The sequence below is a fragment of the Vipera ursinii genome, assembly GCF_947247035.1.
Source record: "Vipera ursinii genome assembly, chromosome: 1".
NCBI lineage: Eukaryota > Metazoa > Chordata > Lepidosauria > Squamata > Viperidae > Vipera > Vipera ursinii.
Genome location: NC_139512.1, coordinates 148,457,967 through 148,473,862, shown reverse-complemented (window position 1 = coordinate 148,473,862; position 15,896 = coordinate 148,457,967). Strand labels below are relative to the sequence as shown.

Here is a 15,896-nt window from a genome sequence, read left to right as displayed (position 1 = left end):
TGATAGTTCCACAAACACATGGCGAAGGCTGAGAAGCGAACGGAGAAACGGGATGCAGCCGAAAGGCAGGTTAGTAAAAAAAAAAAAAAAAACTTGGGGGAGGCAAGGACATCTGGGCGGGGATGGGCGCGGCAACCTTACCTTGCATGGTGGTGGAAGGGTGGGGCGCATGTCCTTCCCATGCCAGGCCAGCCCCTGCAGTCCCGGGGTGGCTGTGTTTGGTGCTGGTGGGCAGGGTGTTAAGGTGGCGGCTGGCAGGCTGACCAAAGCAGCAGGTGGAATGTCGGAGGCTCGGGAAGGGAGGGCGCTGAAGTGGGCGGTCGGGCCATTGGCAAGAGCAACGCGTCTGAGCGGAAAGCAGCCTTGGAACAAGTGGGGCAGGTAAGGAAAGAAATCCTTGCTCCCCCCAGAAATTGCCTTCCTTTTCTTCCCTGACATCCAGCCTTGTGCCATTTCTCCTTCACAATCCGCTGCGGCCGCGTGCAAGGAAACAAATTTTTTTTTGGGAAAAAAAGATCAATCAATTACAACTTCTCATGAAAGATCGCGAAGTTGAAATTGATTAACTGACCTTTTTCCCCCCCAAAAAAACCTTCTTTTGTTTCCTTGCACATGGTGGCAGCGGCGGATTGCGAAGGAGAAATGGCGCGGGGCTGGAAGTCAGGTAAAGAAAGAAAGGCAATTTCTGGGGGGAGCAAGGAATTCTTTCCTTACTTGCCCCACTTGTTCCGAGGCTGCTTTCAGCGCCCTCCCTCCCCGAGCCTCCGGTGCTCCACCTGCTACTTTGGTGGCTCTGAAGATGAATGGGCAGGTGAGCGGGAAACCTGCCCCACTTGTTCCACGGCCGCTTTTGGCTGAGCTGCATTGCAGCAGCATTGGGTGCAATACGCGAGGTGGCAAACAGCTGCGTCATGCCAAAACCGGCTGTTTGCCGCCTCCTGCCCAATGCTGCCATGAGGCCGCGGAACAAGTATACCGGTTCCTTACCTCCGCCCAGCTTGTTCTGCGGCCTCATGGCAGCCACATTGGATGCACAGTGCGAGGCGGCAAATGGCTGCGGCCAGAGGCAAACAGCCACGTTGTGCCGAAACCGAGGAGCCGGCAGGCTGTGGCTGCTGATGGACACAGTTGGGCCCCATGCGCTCGCTGTGTGCGGGGGCTGATGGTGTCAGGCAGCAGCCACCCTGGCCCCTGCCTCGCCTTGCCTTGCCCTGCGGCAATGGCACCCCTGCCCTGCCCTCTGCTATACCTTGGCTCACCCCGCAGGACAAGCCTCCTGCCCACCATCCCACCCTCCAGAGACTCCCTGGATCTCCCCCAACCGTGCCTGGCCCCCACAGGTGTCCCTCCCCACAAGCAACATCGAGATGGCCATGCTCACCCTGGCCACACCCACTCATTCTGCCATGACCACCACAGCCATGCCCACCCGGCACCTGCCGATACATAAGTGGGTTTTGGGTTGCAGTTTGGACACTTGGTCTCTAAAAGGTTCGCCATCACTGCTTTAGGTTGTAGATCCCATTTTGTCTCAAGTCCCTTCTGATTGTTCTTCCAAATTCATTATAATTTGAATTCCTGTGGTAAGCAGAACGGTGGACTGGCTGGCCTAAATGACTACTTCCAGTTCTGCATCCTGGAAAAACAGAGGATTCCATCTCTGTTTCTGGATCAGTAAAAACAAAATGTGCTTGGGTCCATGCCTTAGATTTTGTGTGATTTCTTCTCCCAACTTGCTATTGCTAAGCACATTGATTTGTGCTTTAAATTGTAAGCCGCCCTGAGTCTTCGGAGAAGGGCGGGATATAAATGGGATTAAAATAAAAATAAAACTACCGACAGATTTAGTTCTGCCAGCAAAGTTGGCCATGCCTCTGATGTCATTTTGGAACACAGTTAAGATTTAACTCTTACCAGGCCCTTCAAAAATTAAGAGTGAGGAGATTATGAAGGCTTCACCTGGGATATGGAATGGCAAATGCAGTGTTGAGTTTGTCTATAATATAAATGTAGGTCTTTGGGGATATTTCAAACCTATTTATTGTTTGGGATATTTCAAACCTATTTATTGTACCAGTGTTGTTATCTGAGGGGTCCTGGTGCTCTCTGAACTTGGTTGTTTCTTTTAGATGTTTCATAACCAGGTAATAATCATCAATGTTACTCTACTCCTTACTAGGCCCAATTACCGTATATTAGCTAGTTTGGGTAATGAAATGTCTGTAAGAAAACAACAACCAAGCTCAGAGCAGTAGCAATAGCGCTTACACTTATATACCATTTCACAGTGCTTTACAACCCTCTCTTAAGTGGTTTACAGAGTCAGCTTATTGCCGCCAACAATCTGGGCCCTCATTTTACTGACCTCGGAAGGATGGACGACTGAGTCAACCTTGAGCCGGTGAGGCACAAATTGCCGGCAGTCACCAGAATTAGCCTGCAATACTACATTCTAACCACTGCACCATCACGGTTCAGAGAGTACCAAGGACTCCATAGATCAACTCCGAGTTACGAATATTCTTCATTGGTTCTGTTGTTGTCTGCTTAGATTCTAGGGATTGAAGGAACATATAAACCCAGTGAACAAGTACCGTATATACTTGAGTATAAGCCGAATTTTTCAGCCCACTTTTTGGGCTGAAAAACTCCACTTCGGCTTATACTCCAGTCAACAAAAAAAAAGAACTGTCCCTTCGTTCGGAACAGGCTGCTGAGAGAAGCTGCCTCGCCTGCTGCGCCCCCAACAACCGCCGCTGCCGCTTTCCCCCCCCCATCGCTCACCCGCTGCCCCCGAAAATGCCGCTGCCACTTTCCCCCCCCATCGCTCACCCGTGCTTTCCCCCCCATCGCTCACCCGTGCTTTCCCCCCCCATCGCTCACCCGTGCTTTCCCCCCCCATCGCTCACCCGTGCTTTCCCTCCCCATCGCTCACCCGTGCTTTCCCCCCCCATCGCTCACCCGTGCTTTCCCTCCCCATCGCTCACCCGTGCTTTCCCCCCCATCGCTCACCCGTGCTTTCCCTCCCCATCGCTCACCCGTGCTTTCCCCCCCCATCGCTCACCCGTGCTTTCCCTCCCCATCGCTCACCCGTGCTTTCCCTCCCCATCGCTCACCCGTGCTTTCCCCCCCCATCGCTCACCCGTGCTTTCCCTCCCCATCGCTCACCCGTGCTTTCCCCCCCCATCGCTCACCCGTGCTTTCCTTCCCCATCGCTCACCCGTGCTTTCCCTCCCCATCGCTCACCCGTGCTTTCCCTCCCCATTGCTCACCCGTGCTTTCCCTCCCCATCGCTCACCCGTGCTTTCCCTCCCCATCGCTCACCCGTGCTTTCCCCCCCCCATCGCTCACCCGTGCTTTCCCCCCCCATCGCTCACCCGTGCTTTCCCCCCCCATCGCTCACCCGTGCTTTCCCTCCCCATCGCTCACCCGTGCTTTCCCTCCCCATCGCTCACCCGTGCTTTCCCTCCCCATCGCTCACCCGTGCTTTCCCTCCCCATCGCTCACCCGTGCTTTCCCTCCCCATCGCTCACCCGTGCTTTCCCCCCCCATCGCTCACCCGTGCTTTCCCTCCCCATCGCTCACCCGTGCTTTCCCCCCCCATCGCTCACCCGTGCTTTCCCTCCCCATCGCTCACCCGTGCTTTCCCTCCCCATCGCTCACCCGTGCTTTCCCTCCCCATCGCTCACCCGTGCTTTCCCTCCCCATCGCTCACCCGTGCTTTCCCTCCCCATCGCTCACCCGTGCTTTCCCTCCCCATCGCTCACCCGTGCTTTCCCTCCCCATCGCTCACCCGTGCTTTCCCCCCCCATCGCTCACCCGTGCTTTCCCCCCCCATCGCTCACCCGTGCTTTCCCCCCCCATCGCTCACCCGTGCTTTCCCCCCCCATCGCTCACCCGTGCTTTCCCCCCCCATCGCTCACCCGTGCTTTCCCCCCCCATCGCTCACCCGTGCTTTCCTTCCCCATCGCTCACCCGTGCTTTCCCTCCCCATCGCTCACCCGTGCTTTCCCCCCCCATCGCTCACCCGTGCTTTCTCTCCCCATCGCTCACCCGTGCTTTCTCTCCCCATCAAAGATCCTTGGAAGTAATGGTTGGAAAAGTTTGCAAGTCTTTGGGAAAGTTCAAGAAGTGAGAGGAATACCCTCCTCTTGAAAGACCAGATAAGGCAGACAGGGAGATGAAGAGTTCAACCGAGTTTCCTCTTTTGTTCAGGCATCTGCACCCGCTGCTTTTAAACTCGCCGGGCGCTGCAACGGCACCCGTTTTCCCCGGCAAGTTTTCCCTACCTGGCCCCTGCAGAATCGCGGCGGCGCCCCCGGAGAAGCCTACCCCGAGGCTGCGGCCGATTTTTCCTTCTCCAGGCCTCTGCCGCCCAGAGCGTTGTTTCTCCCCCTCGTGCGTGCGTGGGATGAGGCGAGAAACCAACAGCCTGCGTCCGTCTCTCTTTACGAATATTTCTGTATATATCTTATCTCGGGATCTAGACCTTTCGAAGGAGAAGGGGCAGCTGGAGTTCGTGAGTTGCTGTGGGACCCAAGGGTTGGGGGAAGAGAGATGGGAGGGAAAAGGGGAGAAACCTGCCGCTGGCTAGTTCTTTGTCTGATCGGGGAGCCTGAACAAAAGAGGAAACTCGGTTGAACTCTTCATCTCCCTGTCTGCCTTATCTGGCTTTTTGAAACGCACCACCGGCTGCTCCGTCCAGAAGCCCAGATTCGGGAGGGCTGCTTGGCTTCCACGAGCCCATCTATGTCCGCGGGCCCCCCCCCCCACTACCCCTAGACCTCCGCCGCCGGCGGAGGCTGGATCCGCGCTCCGCAGCGGCAGGGCACGGATCCAGCCAGCGGCAGAGGCTTGTGGAGCACGGATCCAGCCTCCGCCGGCATGCAGGCAAATCCTGCTAAAGGGCTTCCCCACACACTGGATCCGCGCTCCGCAAGCCTCTGCCGGCGGCAGGGCACGGATCCAGCCGGCGGCAGAAGCTTGCGGAGCGCGGATCCAGCCGCTGGCGACAGAGGCCTGCCTGCTTCTTTCCGCCGCGGAACGAAGCAGCCTGCCTCCCCAAACCTCCCCAAAAGAAGCAGGCAGGCAAGGCACGGAGATCCGGAGACCTGCGGACATTTGGGGAGGTTTGGGGAGGTGCCCAAACCTCCCCAATCATCAGCAGGTCTCCGGATCTCCGTGCCTTGCCTGCCTGCTTCTTTCCACAGCGGAAAGAAGCAGGCAGGCAAGGCACGGAGATCCGGAGACCTGCGGACGATTGGGGAGGTTTGGGGAGGTGCCCAAACCTCCCCAATCATCAGCAGGTCTCCGGATCTCCGTGCCTTGCCTGCCTGCTTCTTTCCACAGCGGAAAGAAGCAGGCAGGCAAGGCACGGAGATCCGGAGACCTGCCGACGTTTGGGGAGGTTTGGGGAGGTGCGCGCGCACCTCCCCAAACTTCGGCAGGTCTCCGGACGGCGGCGGCTTGGGAGAGGTGCGCGCGATCCTGGAAGCACCGAAGCCTCGGCCGCGCGCAAGTCCTCGGTAAGCTCCGGGCGGTCACTTGCTTCGCGTTTCCTGAGGGAAGGGGGGGCGACTGGAGCGGGCGTGTTTCCTCGCCTGCTGGGCGCCGTGATTTGCCCAGGGAACACGCGTGCCCCGAATGGCAACGTGGAGCGAGGAAGCGGACAGCCAGGGCTTCCCCGAGAATACATTCCTGTGTATTCAGGCTTGCAAAATGGCGGATCGAGCCTCTGCTGGCGGCGGAGGCTTGCAGAATGGCGGATCGGCTTATACTCGAGTCACGAACTTTTTCCAGTTTTGGGGGGTGAAAATGGGGGTCTCGGCTTATACTCGAGTCGGCTTATACTCAAGTATATACGGTAAATTGTAGCTGAAAGCTCTTTATGTCCTGCTGTGTTTCTTTTCCTAAAAGAAATGGTTTGGGACAAAAAAAGTGATGGCATTCAGCCCAGAAGAACTTGTCAGGTTATATAAATAAGTTATTGGCATAAATACTGTTGTGCCATCAGTTAAACATGTCACCAAGAAACAAAGCAGTGAGCAGTTTAGCTAAAGTTAATGTAGGTTTAAAATTTGTTCTTTCCTTTCTCAAGAGTCCTTTATGTTTTGAGAGAGTTGTTTTGGGTATGGCCATTTCTGTGTGGGTATGAAATGAGTATGTTGTGTTTTCATTTTCCCATCCACTCTCTTTAAATGAGTGATAAGCTTTATTCCTTGAGTGCCAACTTGCTTTATTCTGAGCTGAACATAACTGAAAGTCTTTGATAGGGGAGGAATGTCTAGTGGTACCCATTGTACAAACTTCCCTTTATCTTGCTAGATTCCTGATGTTTATAAGGTCAGGTATTACTTAACCCCAATAAGAGGAGCCTTTTTGCTTGTTAAGAGTTCTCAGCCTTTAAAGTTGTAGTAGCATAAAATTGCAAAAAATAACTTCTGGGATGATTGGACAATGAAGGATTTTTCTATCAACACTGAAGCTATCCATTAGAAGTAATTTATAAAATAGAAATGAGTATCTTCAGAAATGAGGCTTGTATCAGTCATACATTACATTAGAATTCTGATAGTTGTAAATGGTAATTATATATGGAGGCATATGCATGCGCACTCATACATGAAGATTTATTTTAGATCCTAGATGTCTTTCCTTACTCCAGGAACCATGAAGTATTTCTCTCCCACTGTTCAGACAACTTGAACAGTATCTTCTTTTTTTTAGGACAATTAAAAAACATTGTACAGGTAGTCCTCCACTTATAACCATGTTTAGCAAACATTCAGAGTTACAACGGTAGAAACAGAAGGATGGTGTAGCATGTTTATATAGCATCTGCTATGGGGATATTCCCAGTTTTCCAGGCTGAACCACACAGTTTTCACCATTATATTTTAATGCCTTTTTAAGAGGTTAATATAGACAGTATCATACTGCTTTTAGGCAGAACTTTCTACTATATTTTGCTCTTTCTCTTCAACATATCACTTTCAATAAATACACATCAAAAACAAGCATTTGTCAGGATAGAAAACTTAAGCAAAAAAGCTACATATTCAAATACACTGCAGTGTACTGCAAACTGTGTCACAGCATGACTGATAGAGTAATACATTTTCTAATGCCTGCTGTGTTATTTTGTATAGCATTTGTTAGTTCAGATGGTATGTTAGAACAAGTTATGTTGCTCTTTAGGCCTAATACCATAGAGAAGAAGTATTTTAAAAAAGTGGAATGCCTATTAAATCCAGAGGTTTTACAGTTCCCTTCTCCCAAGACAAGTGGTTAAAGATTTGCCCAGGTGTTATTTTACAAAGGGAAAAATGTACAAGAAAATACAAGAAAAATTAAAAATTTGTCAGCTGCAAAGCAGGTTGAAACACCCAAAGTTTTCTAAGTTTCTTAAAACGTAAGGAATGTGAATCAATATACAGTCTGTTTGATGGTAGTTTATTCTGTTATGAAAAATACTGTAAAAATGCATGAGTGGCCACAGTGGAAACAACAATTTTTTAAAATTTCTATTTGAGGTCTTTTGAACAAAATAAATATTTTCAGAACTGCGAATGGCAAGGGATATGGAAAATTCAATGATAGTGTCATAAAATTATATTTATGAAGCCAATTATTTGCTTGATCAGAGAGTTTCAGATTCAAAAAAGTTGTCCCTATGAACATCCAGAAATGAGGCAGAAAGCTGACAAGGCAACTTTGCTTATTAGTTGCTTTTATATCTTTCCAAAGTTCACATTGATTTTTCTATACAGAAATAGTGAAAACGCAACAATGGTGGCAGAGCCCTGATTTACAACCCTGAAATCATAGAATAACCTTTATACCCTCAGATAGTATAAGAGATTAGGGGAATTCATCAACAAATGATGTGATGTCAACATAATGTAAAATATATTAATATAATCAAATAGACATCAATAGTCATCTTTTGTAATGCCCATCAATTCCATTGTAATAGCTGTTTACAGTTAAAAAGTGCAGGTAACACCCATGGAAAGTGTTAAAAATACTTAACCTGTGAATTGCTAAGGCAGATCTGGAGTGCCTGGGTTCTCCTGATATTGCTGAACAACAACATCCAGAAGCCACAGCAATGGGGACCAGGAGCTGTAGTTCAGCAACAGCTAGATGTAATGAATTCCCCATTCTTGTGCTTAAAAAATTGCAGGAGTCCAAAAAATGAAGGGGCTTGTATGATTTACATATATAAAGAAATTTCATATGTATGAATACGCCACGGAAATGTTCTTTTTTTTTAAAAAAAAATACTTGAATATCCAGAGTCCTGGGCGCTCTCTGAGCTTGGTTGTTTTCTTGTAAACTTTTAATTACCCAACTAGGTAATATCATCAATGCTTAAAGGAGGAATGTGGTTTGCCACTGTACTCTCTTCTAGCAAACCCTACTCTGTTGTAGCATTGATGTGGATAATGAAATATCTGCATGAAAACAACCAAGCTTAGAGAGTGCTGAGGAGACAATTAAGCAGTGCTTCAGGAGGCAAAATATGTATTCTCAGCCTTGATTAGTCCTGTGCTTATTTTTTTCTGGCAGTTACTGCTTTCAGAGTCTGATAACCTGGAGGATAAATCCAGAATGTCTTATTGTTTTTTCTTTACTACTACAATGTTAATGATTACTTCCATTTACAGTATTAACATTTATGTGTCCACCTCTCTTAATAAGCAGACGTAAAGATGTGCTACGTTCTGTCAGATTCAGCAGTAAATTGCTTCATTAAAAAAATATTTTAAAACTACATTCTAATCAGTAACTCCATAATTATTGGCTGAGTACAAACTATGTTCATAAATATAATATACCAAACATTTTTATCAATAAGCCAACTTGTAATAACAAATTACATAAAGTAATCTGGTTTTATATCTGTGAAAGGTGCTAAATCTATCACAGATTTCCCTCCCCCCCCACACAAAACCTTCCAGAGATATTCTCCCTCCCCCTTGCTTCAACATTTCTTGAAATTTTACATCTTTGCTGAAGGGAAGGTGTTGGCATCCTGTAAACTGAGTCTTTTTAGTAGGGAGGGAAAGATTTCAATATTCATATCAAAGCCCCCTCATCAGATGCTACAGCCAGGATTTTCTGGCCCTCATGCTATTCTGGCTATATCTTAAGTATTATCTGGTTGCATTTATTTTGAAAGTTATATGTTGAACTTGCATTTGTGTTCCTGAGGGGATGTTGGTAAACTTGGTGTGGCAGAAATAATGCCACATTTAGGCTCACCAGAACCTCAACGCTGTGAAAGAACAATAGAAGGGTTATTACGTTAGGCCTTTAAAGCAGTGATCTCCAAACTTTTTGGCTTTGCGAACCAGTGGCAGGGGGACAGGGGGATGGTTCTGCGCAAGCAGTGGGTGCACAAATGGAGCTTCGCATGTGAGGGTAAGCGTATGCTGCTTGTGCGGCCCAGGGGTTGGGAGACCCCTGCTTTAAAGGAAATGAATGAGTTTAATTTTTTTTTTAAAAAAAAAGGTTTCCCTTGCCAGTTGTGTTCGACTCTAGGAGGCGGTGGTCATCTCTGATTCATAGCTTAAGAGCCAGCATTGTCCAAAAATGCTTCCATGGTTATGTGGCTGGCATGACTGTACTCTGAAGGTGGGCGGAACGCTGTTATCCTCCCACTGAAGTGGTACCTACTTATTCACTTGCAATTGTGTGCTTTCGAAATGCTAGTTAGTCAGGAGTTGGGTCAAGCAACGGAAGCTCATTCCATCATCTGGTACGTAGGTCTAGAACTGCCGACCTTCCGGTTGACAAGCCCCAACGTCTTAACTGCTTGGCCACCGTGCCCACAGGTTTAGGTTTAACAGAAGGCCATTTCTGCAGGCTCAGAAATCGTGCCACTCTTTGCTTGGCTTGTAAACTTTGCCAGACTCCAAAAGTGGGTGCAAATTGGACCTTGATGGAAGAGGGGAGGGATTTTGTCCCTTAAACTCCCAAAACCTCTGAAAAACAAAAGATTTGCTAGATAATATCTGTGCCCTAAATTTCACTGAAGTTCAAAGAGTTCTTTGGATGGGTTCTTGACTTAGAGCAGGGGTAGGCAACCTCGGCTCTTTTATGACTCGTGGACTTCAACTCCCAGAATTCCTGAGCCAGCTGGCTCAGGAATTCTGGGAGTTGAAGTCCACGAGTCATAAAAGAGCCGAGGTTGCCTACCCCTGACTTAGAGTTTGACACGGTTTTGCCCATCTTCTTCAAAGTCAAAAAAGCGATTTCTCTGGAGTGTTTCTTTAGGAATATCTTTGTTGAATAACTTAGGAATATCTTTGTTTCCTCAGGTGCAGAGAACAGTGGACAAAACAGGTAGAGTGATAATATAGGCACGCTTCTGGCAAAGCCAATCAGTTTTTTACTGATGTTGGCTGTACTCCACTCATCTTGGCTTGTAAATCTTTTCAGAATTAAGGCTGCTCTTTGGACCTTTTCCTTCCAAATTGCTTTGGGGAGTAGAAGAAAGGTGTTTTTCTGAGGGGCCTGATGTGACTGATTTACAAGACAACTTCAGTAATGAAGTTGCTTGTACCTATTCTGCCCTAAATCCTTCCTTGAGGACAACAGTTTTAAATAAATCTTTAACAGTTATTTGTCTCATGTGGAACATTGTGCAGTCTAAGGTGGACTAGACCCTTGAGGCATGAACCCAAGCTTCTAAATAATTAATTGGGGAAAAAATGCCTATTGGTTTGAGATAATAGCAGGGTGGCCCCAAATATTAATTTGGTTCTTGAGCATAATATTCAAAAGTGTGAGGAGGATGGTGATGATGCAACCCTTTTTTCTGGGTGATAGGAGTTTTCTGAATCCTTGTCAACTTGGTCTTTCATTAAGAAGTCATCCACGTCATCTACAAGTAGTCGACTTACAACAGTTTGTTTAATGACTGTTTGAAGTTGCAACAGCACTGAAAAAAAACCCTTATGACCATTTCCCACACTTATGATTGTTGCAGCATCCCCAAGGTCATGTGACCAAAATTCAGATGCTTAGCAACCGACTCATATTTATGACGGTTGCCATGTCTTGGAGTCATGTGATATCCCTTTTGTCACCTTCTAATAAGCCACGTCAGTAGAGAAGCCAGATTCATTTAACAAACACGTTACTAACTTAACAACTACAGCGATTCACTTAACGGTGGCAGGAAAAGTTGTGAAATGGGGCAAAACTCACTTAACAACTGTCTCACTTAGCGACAGAAATTTTGGGCTCAGTTGCGGTCTTAAGGACGACCTGTAATCGTTCAATTTACAGAGCAGTAAACAAAAGCATTATATTCTTTAGCTTGATCTCATAGTAGCTTCTCTGTTGTATTCAGTTCAAAGCTTAAGTGAAGAGCTAAATCTCTGGAAAAGGCTCTAAAGATGAGAAAGATGAAAGGAAAGAGAAAAGGATGACCAGCAACAAGGGACTCAGTTACAGTAACAATGAATATGGTGGTGGAAGGTCTGAAAGACCAAGTCAGGGATAGAGAAAATCCATGTAGTCGCTAAGAGTCAACAATCGTGATGGAACATTATCAGTTAGAAGACAAAGATTTTGATTGTTCCAATAGGAGAGAATATTTGTAGCTCAGGGCTAAACTGTGGAGTCCTTGGTGCTCTCTGAACTTGGTTCTTTGCTTGCAGAAGTGTTATTACCCAACTAGGTAACTTTCCTAGTTGGATAATGAAATGCCTGCAAGCAAACAACCAAGCTCAGGGAGCACCAAGGACCTCACTTTTTGTTTATTGACAAATCAGCTTTGTTTTGGAGTTGTAGCTTTAAAATACAAAGCATGGAATCGCAGTCAGGAAATAAAATATGTGCCAGAACTGAAAATCAGGGTCCATGCCATGAATTATTTTTAGATACTGCTTTATGTAATTAGCTTTGTTTTTGCTTCACAACCATATGTTCTTTTTCCTCAAGTTTAAAACTGTATAGCTTTGATTATATATAAATACACAGGCATGTATAGATATTGATGCAGATATATAGGTTTCTATTGCTTTGACAACAAGGCATCTTCTAGAGTAAATTTCACTGTTTCCAGACATGGCTTAGCACTCATCTTATAAAAATATAATTTGGCTGATTACCACTTGGGTTTCAGTCTGTCTGTTTGTACATACACAATGAATAGGATCATTAAGTGATCAGCGGAACGTTTCTAAGGTGCAGGACCCATCCTCACATTCCTGTTCCTTGTCCGCCCTCTCCAAAGGCCTGAAACCACTGCTTCATGGGACAATTTCAGTCTCCTCTCCTCTCCCTCACACAAACACAAAAGCAGGTGATTTTTTAGCAGATCCCCAGAAGGCTGGTATTCTCAAGAGTCAGCATATGTTGGTTGTCACAAAAGACCATCAAACTATTACTTGGCTGCATTGTTTTATTTTTAGACCTACTTGGGAGGTATTTGGTTCATGTTCTGCTTCATATGCCAAGTACAATTGCCTTTCCTTGACAATGACGTACGTAAATGAGTAGAGTGTCATTTAGTGCCACCTCTTGCATGTTCTGTGCCCTGTATCCTATTCCAAGTGTGCCAGGTAGATGCATTCTGTCTTCCTCCAAGGCTGTTTGCTTGATAAATTTAATTCCTTCATCCTTCATCCTAATTTTTAAGTGTAATTCAATATATCCTTTGAGAAGATATTTGTTGCATGCATGTCATGACCTCTCTTGGGTGGAGCTTGATAGTACTGTACTGTACATTATTGATAGTAACCAGAAAAGCCACAGAAAGCTGTGGAGACAAAGGGAGAAGAGTGAAGGGTTTCTGAGAATCTTTGTAGAGATTTCTCCTCCTGGTTTTTGAAATGCCAGTTTCCTTAGGCAATGGCCTCCTTTAAATGATGTTCTGAACCTTCTTTATGAAAGCCTAACTATGGTGAGATGTGATGTCAGCATCATCTACAGTACGTTTTGCAAATGGATGACAAGCTAGGATTAGAATCTATGGGTGGATTCACATATATTGAACCATTCTCTGTCCAATATTGGTTTATTGAATAAGTCTTAATGCACATAAGCCTCTGTGCCTAAACCAAGAAAATTATACATTATGGCTTAGTATGAATCAAGCTTGGGTTTTGATGGTGGTTTTTAAAGTAGGTGTGTGTGTGTAGTGTATTCACACATAATATGACGGGGTCAAGTTTGACATAGGGAGGCTTAGAGTATTGTTTGAACATAGACAATTGTGACAGGATTAAAGCTTAAAATGAATTTTAGACGTTAGGTCTAATATGATGCTGCATTTTGCTTTTTCATCCGGAAAATTGAAAGAATTTACACGATATTCCCATGCCTATTTATATTTTACTGTTGCTGAATTCTACACCTTTTGATGGAAAATTGAAGCAAAGGAATCTAGCAAGCATTAGATACCTCTCCTAAGTGATTTTGCTTACATGTCATATTATACCATGGAGTAATTAAGGGAAGCTTGCTGAGTAAACCTCAAGTGACCATGAGTTCAACTCCTGCATTAGCCATGAATGCCGGCTGGGTGACTTTGGGCCAGTCATTCTCTCTCAGCCCTACCCATCTCCCGGATTTGGGGAAAATAGGAGGAGGAAGGTTTGTTGGACGTGCCTTGAGTTATTTGTAAAAATAATAAAGGCAGGATACAAATAAACAAATAAAAATAAGTTGGGTTTTCGCATATATTAAATTTGGAACAGTGGTTTGCTACCCTCGTGCTAAGCCAAAACCAAACAAAGCACATTCTGGCTTCATGTGGTGTCTGCTTAATTTAACCTTAAAACATAAGCCCAACAGAGTGTACACAAATGCTGAACAGTTTGCATTTTCATGGAATGCTAATGCTGTATACTTGGACCAAGAGGGAGAAATGGATCCTGCAAAACATCCACAAAATTGGAAGAGCCAAACTATTTATTTTTTTTGGGGGGGAGGGGGAGGGGATGAAATGATTGAGAACGTTTGCATGCATGTGGCTTAATGAAATGGTCTTTTTCTTCTTCTCTCCGCAGACAACGAGACTGACTATGAATGTGTGTGTGAAGGCATGTCATGTGTGAACGGAGTCCGCTGCAGAGGGCACAGGTGCTTCTCCTCCTTGAGCATCAATAATGGAGAAAGGGTTTATCAGAAGGGCTGCTTCAGAGTTTACGAGCAAGGGAAGATGACATGCCGAACGCCTCCATCTTCAGATCAAGCAGTGGAATGCTGTCAAGGGCATCTATGCAACATTAACATAACAGCAGAGCTACCAGTGAAAGGTGAAAGTTCTTGACTGTGTTTTTCAGGGTGCCTGAAAGAGGGACACCCTGTTACTGTTTAGTCTTTCCTTGTTTGTTCAACAGCCTTCATAGAAGACCCTAGATCTGCATGCTGACTCCTGCCGATAAGAGAAAATATATTGCTGTAAATTGCTTGTGAACTCATGAGGGAGGGATCACAACCCGCAGTTGGGGAACCCTGATTTACATCTATCAGTGAATGAGGACGAGTTACAAATTTAGAACACAATCACAGGTGTCTGAGAGCAATAGACAACTGGAACATAAAAATGGTAGCTTCATCTACCATAGTTTTGAACTACTGTTAGTTTGTCGATAAAAAAAACCCCCACACAAAACAAATGTACAGGCCACTGTTTTTATCAGCAGAAGAAAAGTTTCACACCTTTTGAGTAGAGCAAAAGATACAAATGTCCAAGCAGGTGTTCAGCATAACTGACAAGGAATCCTTGATCCTTGATTTATGGAACCATCTTCCGGTTGAGCTCCGGATGGCGCCCGACCTCTGCTCCTTCCGGCGCGATCTAAAGACTTACCTCTTCGAACAAGCTGGCCTGGCCTGATGGGATGGGGTTGGGTTTTATTAATGTGTTTTAACTTATTTTTAATGTGTTTTAACTTATTGTAAGAGTTGTGGGCATTTTGTTTAATCTCTCTTAATTTTTGTATTTTGTCTTTTAACATGCACTGCCCTGTTCACCGCCCTGAGTCCTTCGGGAGAAGGGCGGTATACAAATAAAATTATTATTATTATTATTATTAATCATCATCATCATCATCATCATCATCATCATCATCATCATCTTACTAATGGATGTTTTCACAAACTCCAAGATTAATGGAATATCTGGAGAGAATGACTTTGCACTTTTTGCTTGCTTGCTTGCTTGCTTTATTTTCTCACTGATAGTACCATAAATCCTTATTGCACCAGGTTTGCCGTACTGTTTGTGAATTTGAGTATCCATGTGGAATTTTTGTATACCACTTATATGCCCCCTATTGCCAAAACCCTGGGTATCCTTTTCCAGAGAGTAGCAGGAGAACAAGTACATGGTTTGATCTTCTTTCTGAGTACTCTTCCATTGCAAAGGGACACACCTGTGCTTGGGCTCACTGTCTTCTTTTTTAATCTTGCTCTTAAGCCATCTTTCTCAAAGCCATTAACATCTAGCTTTTGCTAATTGTGTTTTTTTTTTTTTTTTTGCTGTCTCTCTTTGTGAAGGGCATCCATCGCAAGGGGAAGCCGTGGGTTACACCATGGAAACGCTTGTCATTTTCATACTGGCTCCCGTTATGGTGCTGATCATATTTTCGGCAGCAGCTCTGTTGATCATCAGAAAGATTCGGCAGCGCCATATGGAAAGGCTGAACTCAAGGGACGCAGAATATGGCACAATTGAAGGGCTCATAGCCTCAAATGTTGGTGATAGCACATTGGCAGTGAGTAATCCTTGTCTTATGATCTGTTGCTAAGCATCCCATGTTTTTCTTTCTATTCAGATTGCCCAAAATGTGGTGTGTAAAATATGGAGCACTGCCTAGTCCCCTTTCAGACTTTCTGTACAGAACAGTGCCAGAACAAACCTTAGTAAAGCA

The 15,896-nt window shown here is 45.6% G+C and overlaps 1 protein-coding gene across 3 annotated transcripts in view; it reads left to right on the top strand.

Annotated features, from left to right (window-relative positions):
* Positions 1 to 15,896, top strand: part of ACVR1 (activin A receptor type 1) — an 86,850-nt gene that overhangs the window by 41,919 nt on the left and 29,035 nt on the right. For 2 of the 3 annotated variants that reach the window (XM_083350460.1, XM_083350459.1), the window contains 2 exons: positions 14,028 to 14,276; positions 15,523 to 15,740. In XM_083350460.1, coding sequence (XP_083206586.1) covers positions 14,028 to 14,276; positions 15,523 to 15,740 — 467 coding nt within the window. Of the gene's footprint in view, positions 1 to 2,385; positions 2,511 to 14,027; positions 14,277 to 15,522; positions 15,741 to 15,896 lie in introns of those variants that run through there. The other variant, XM_083350461.1, reaches the window with a different exon arrangement.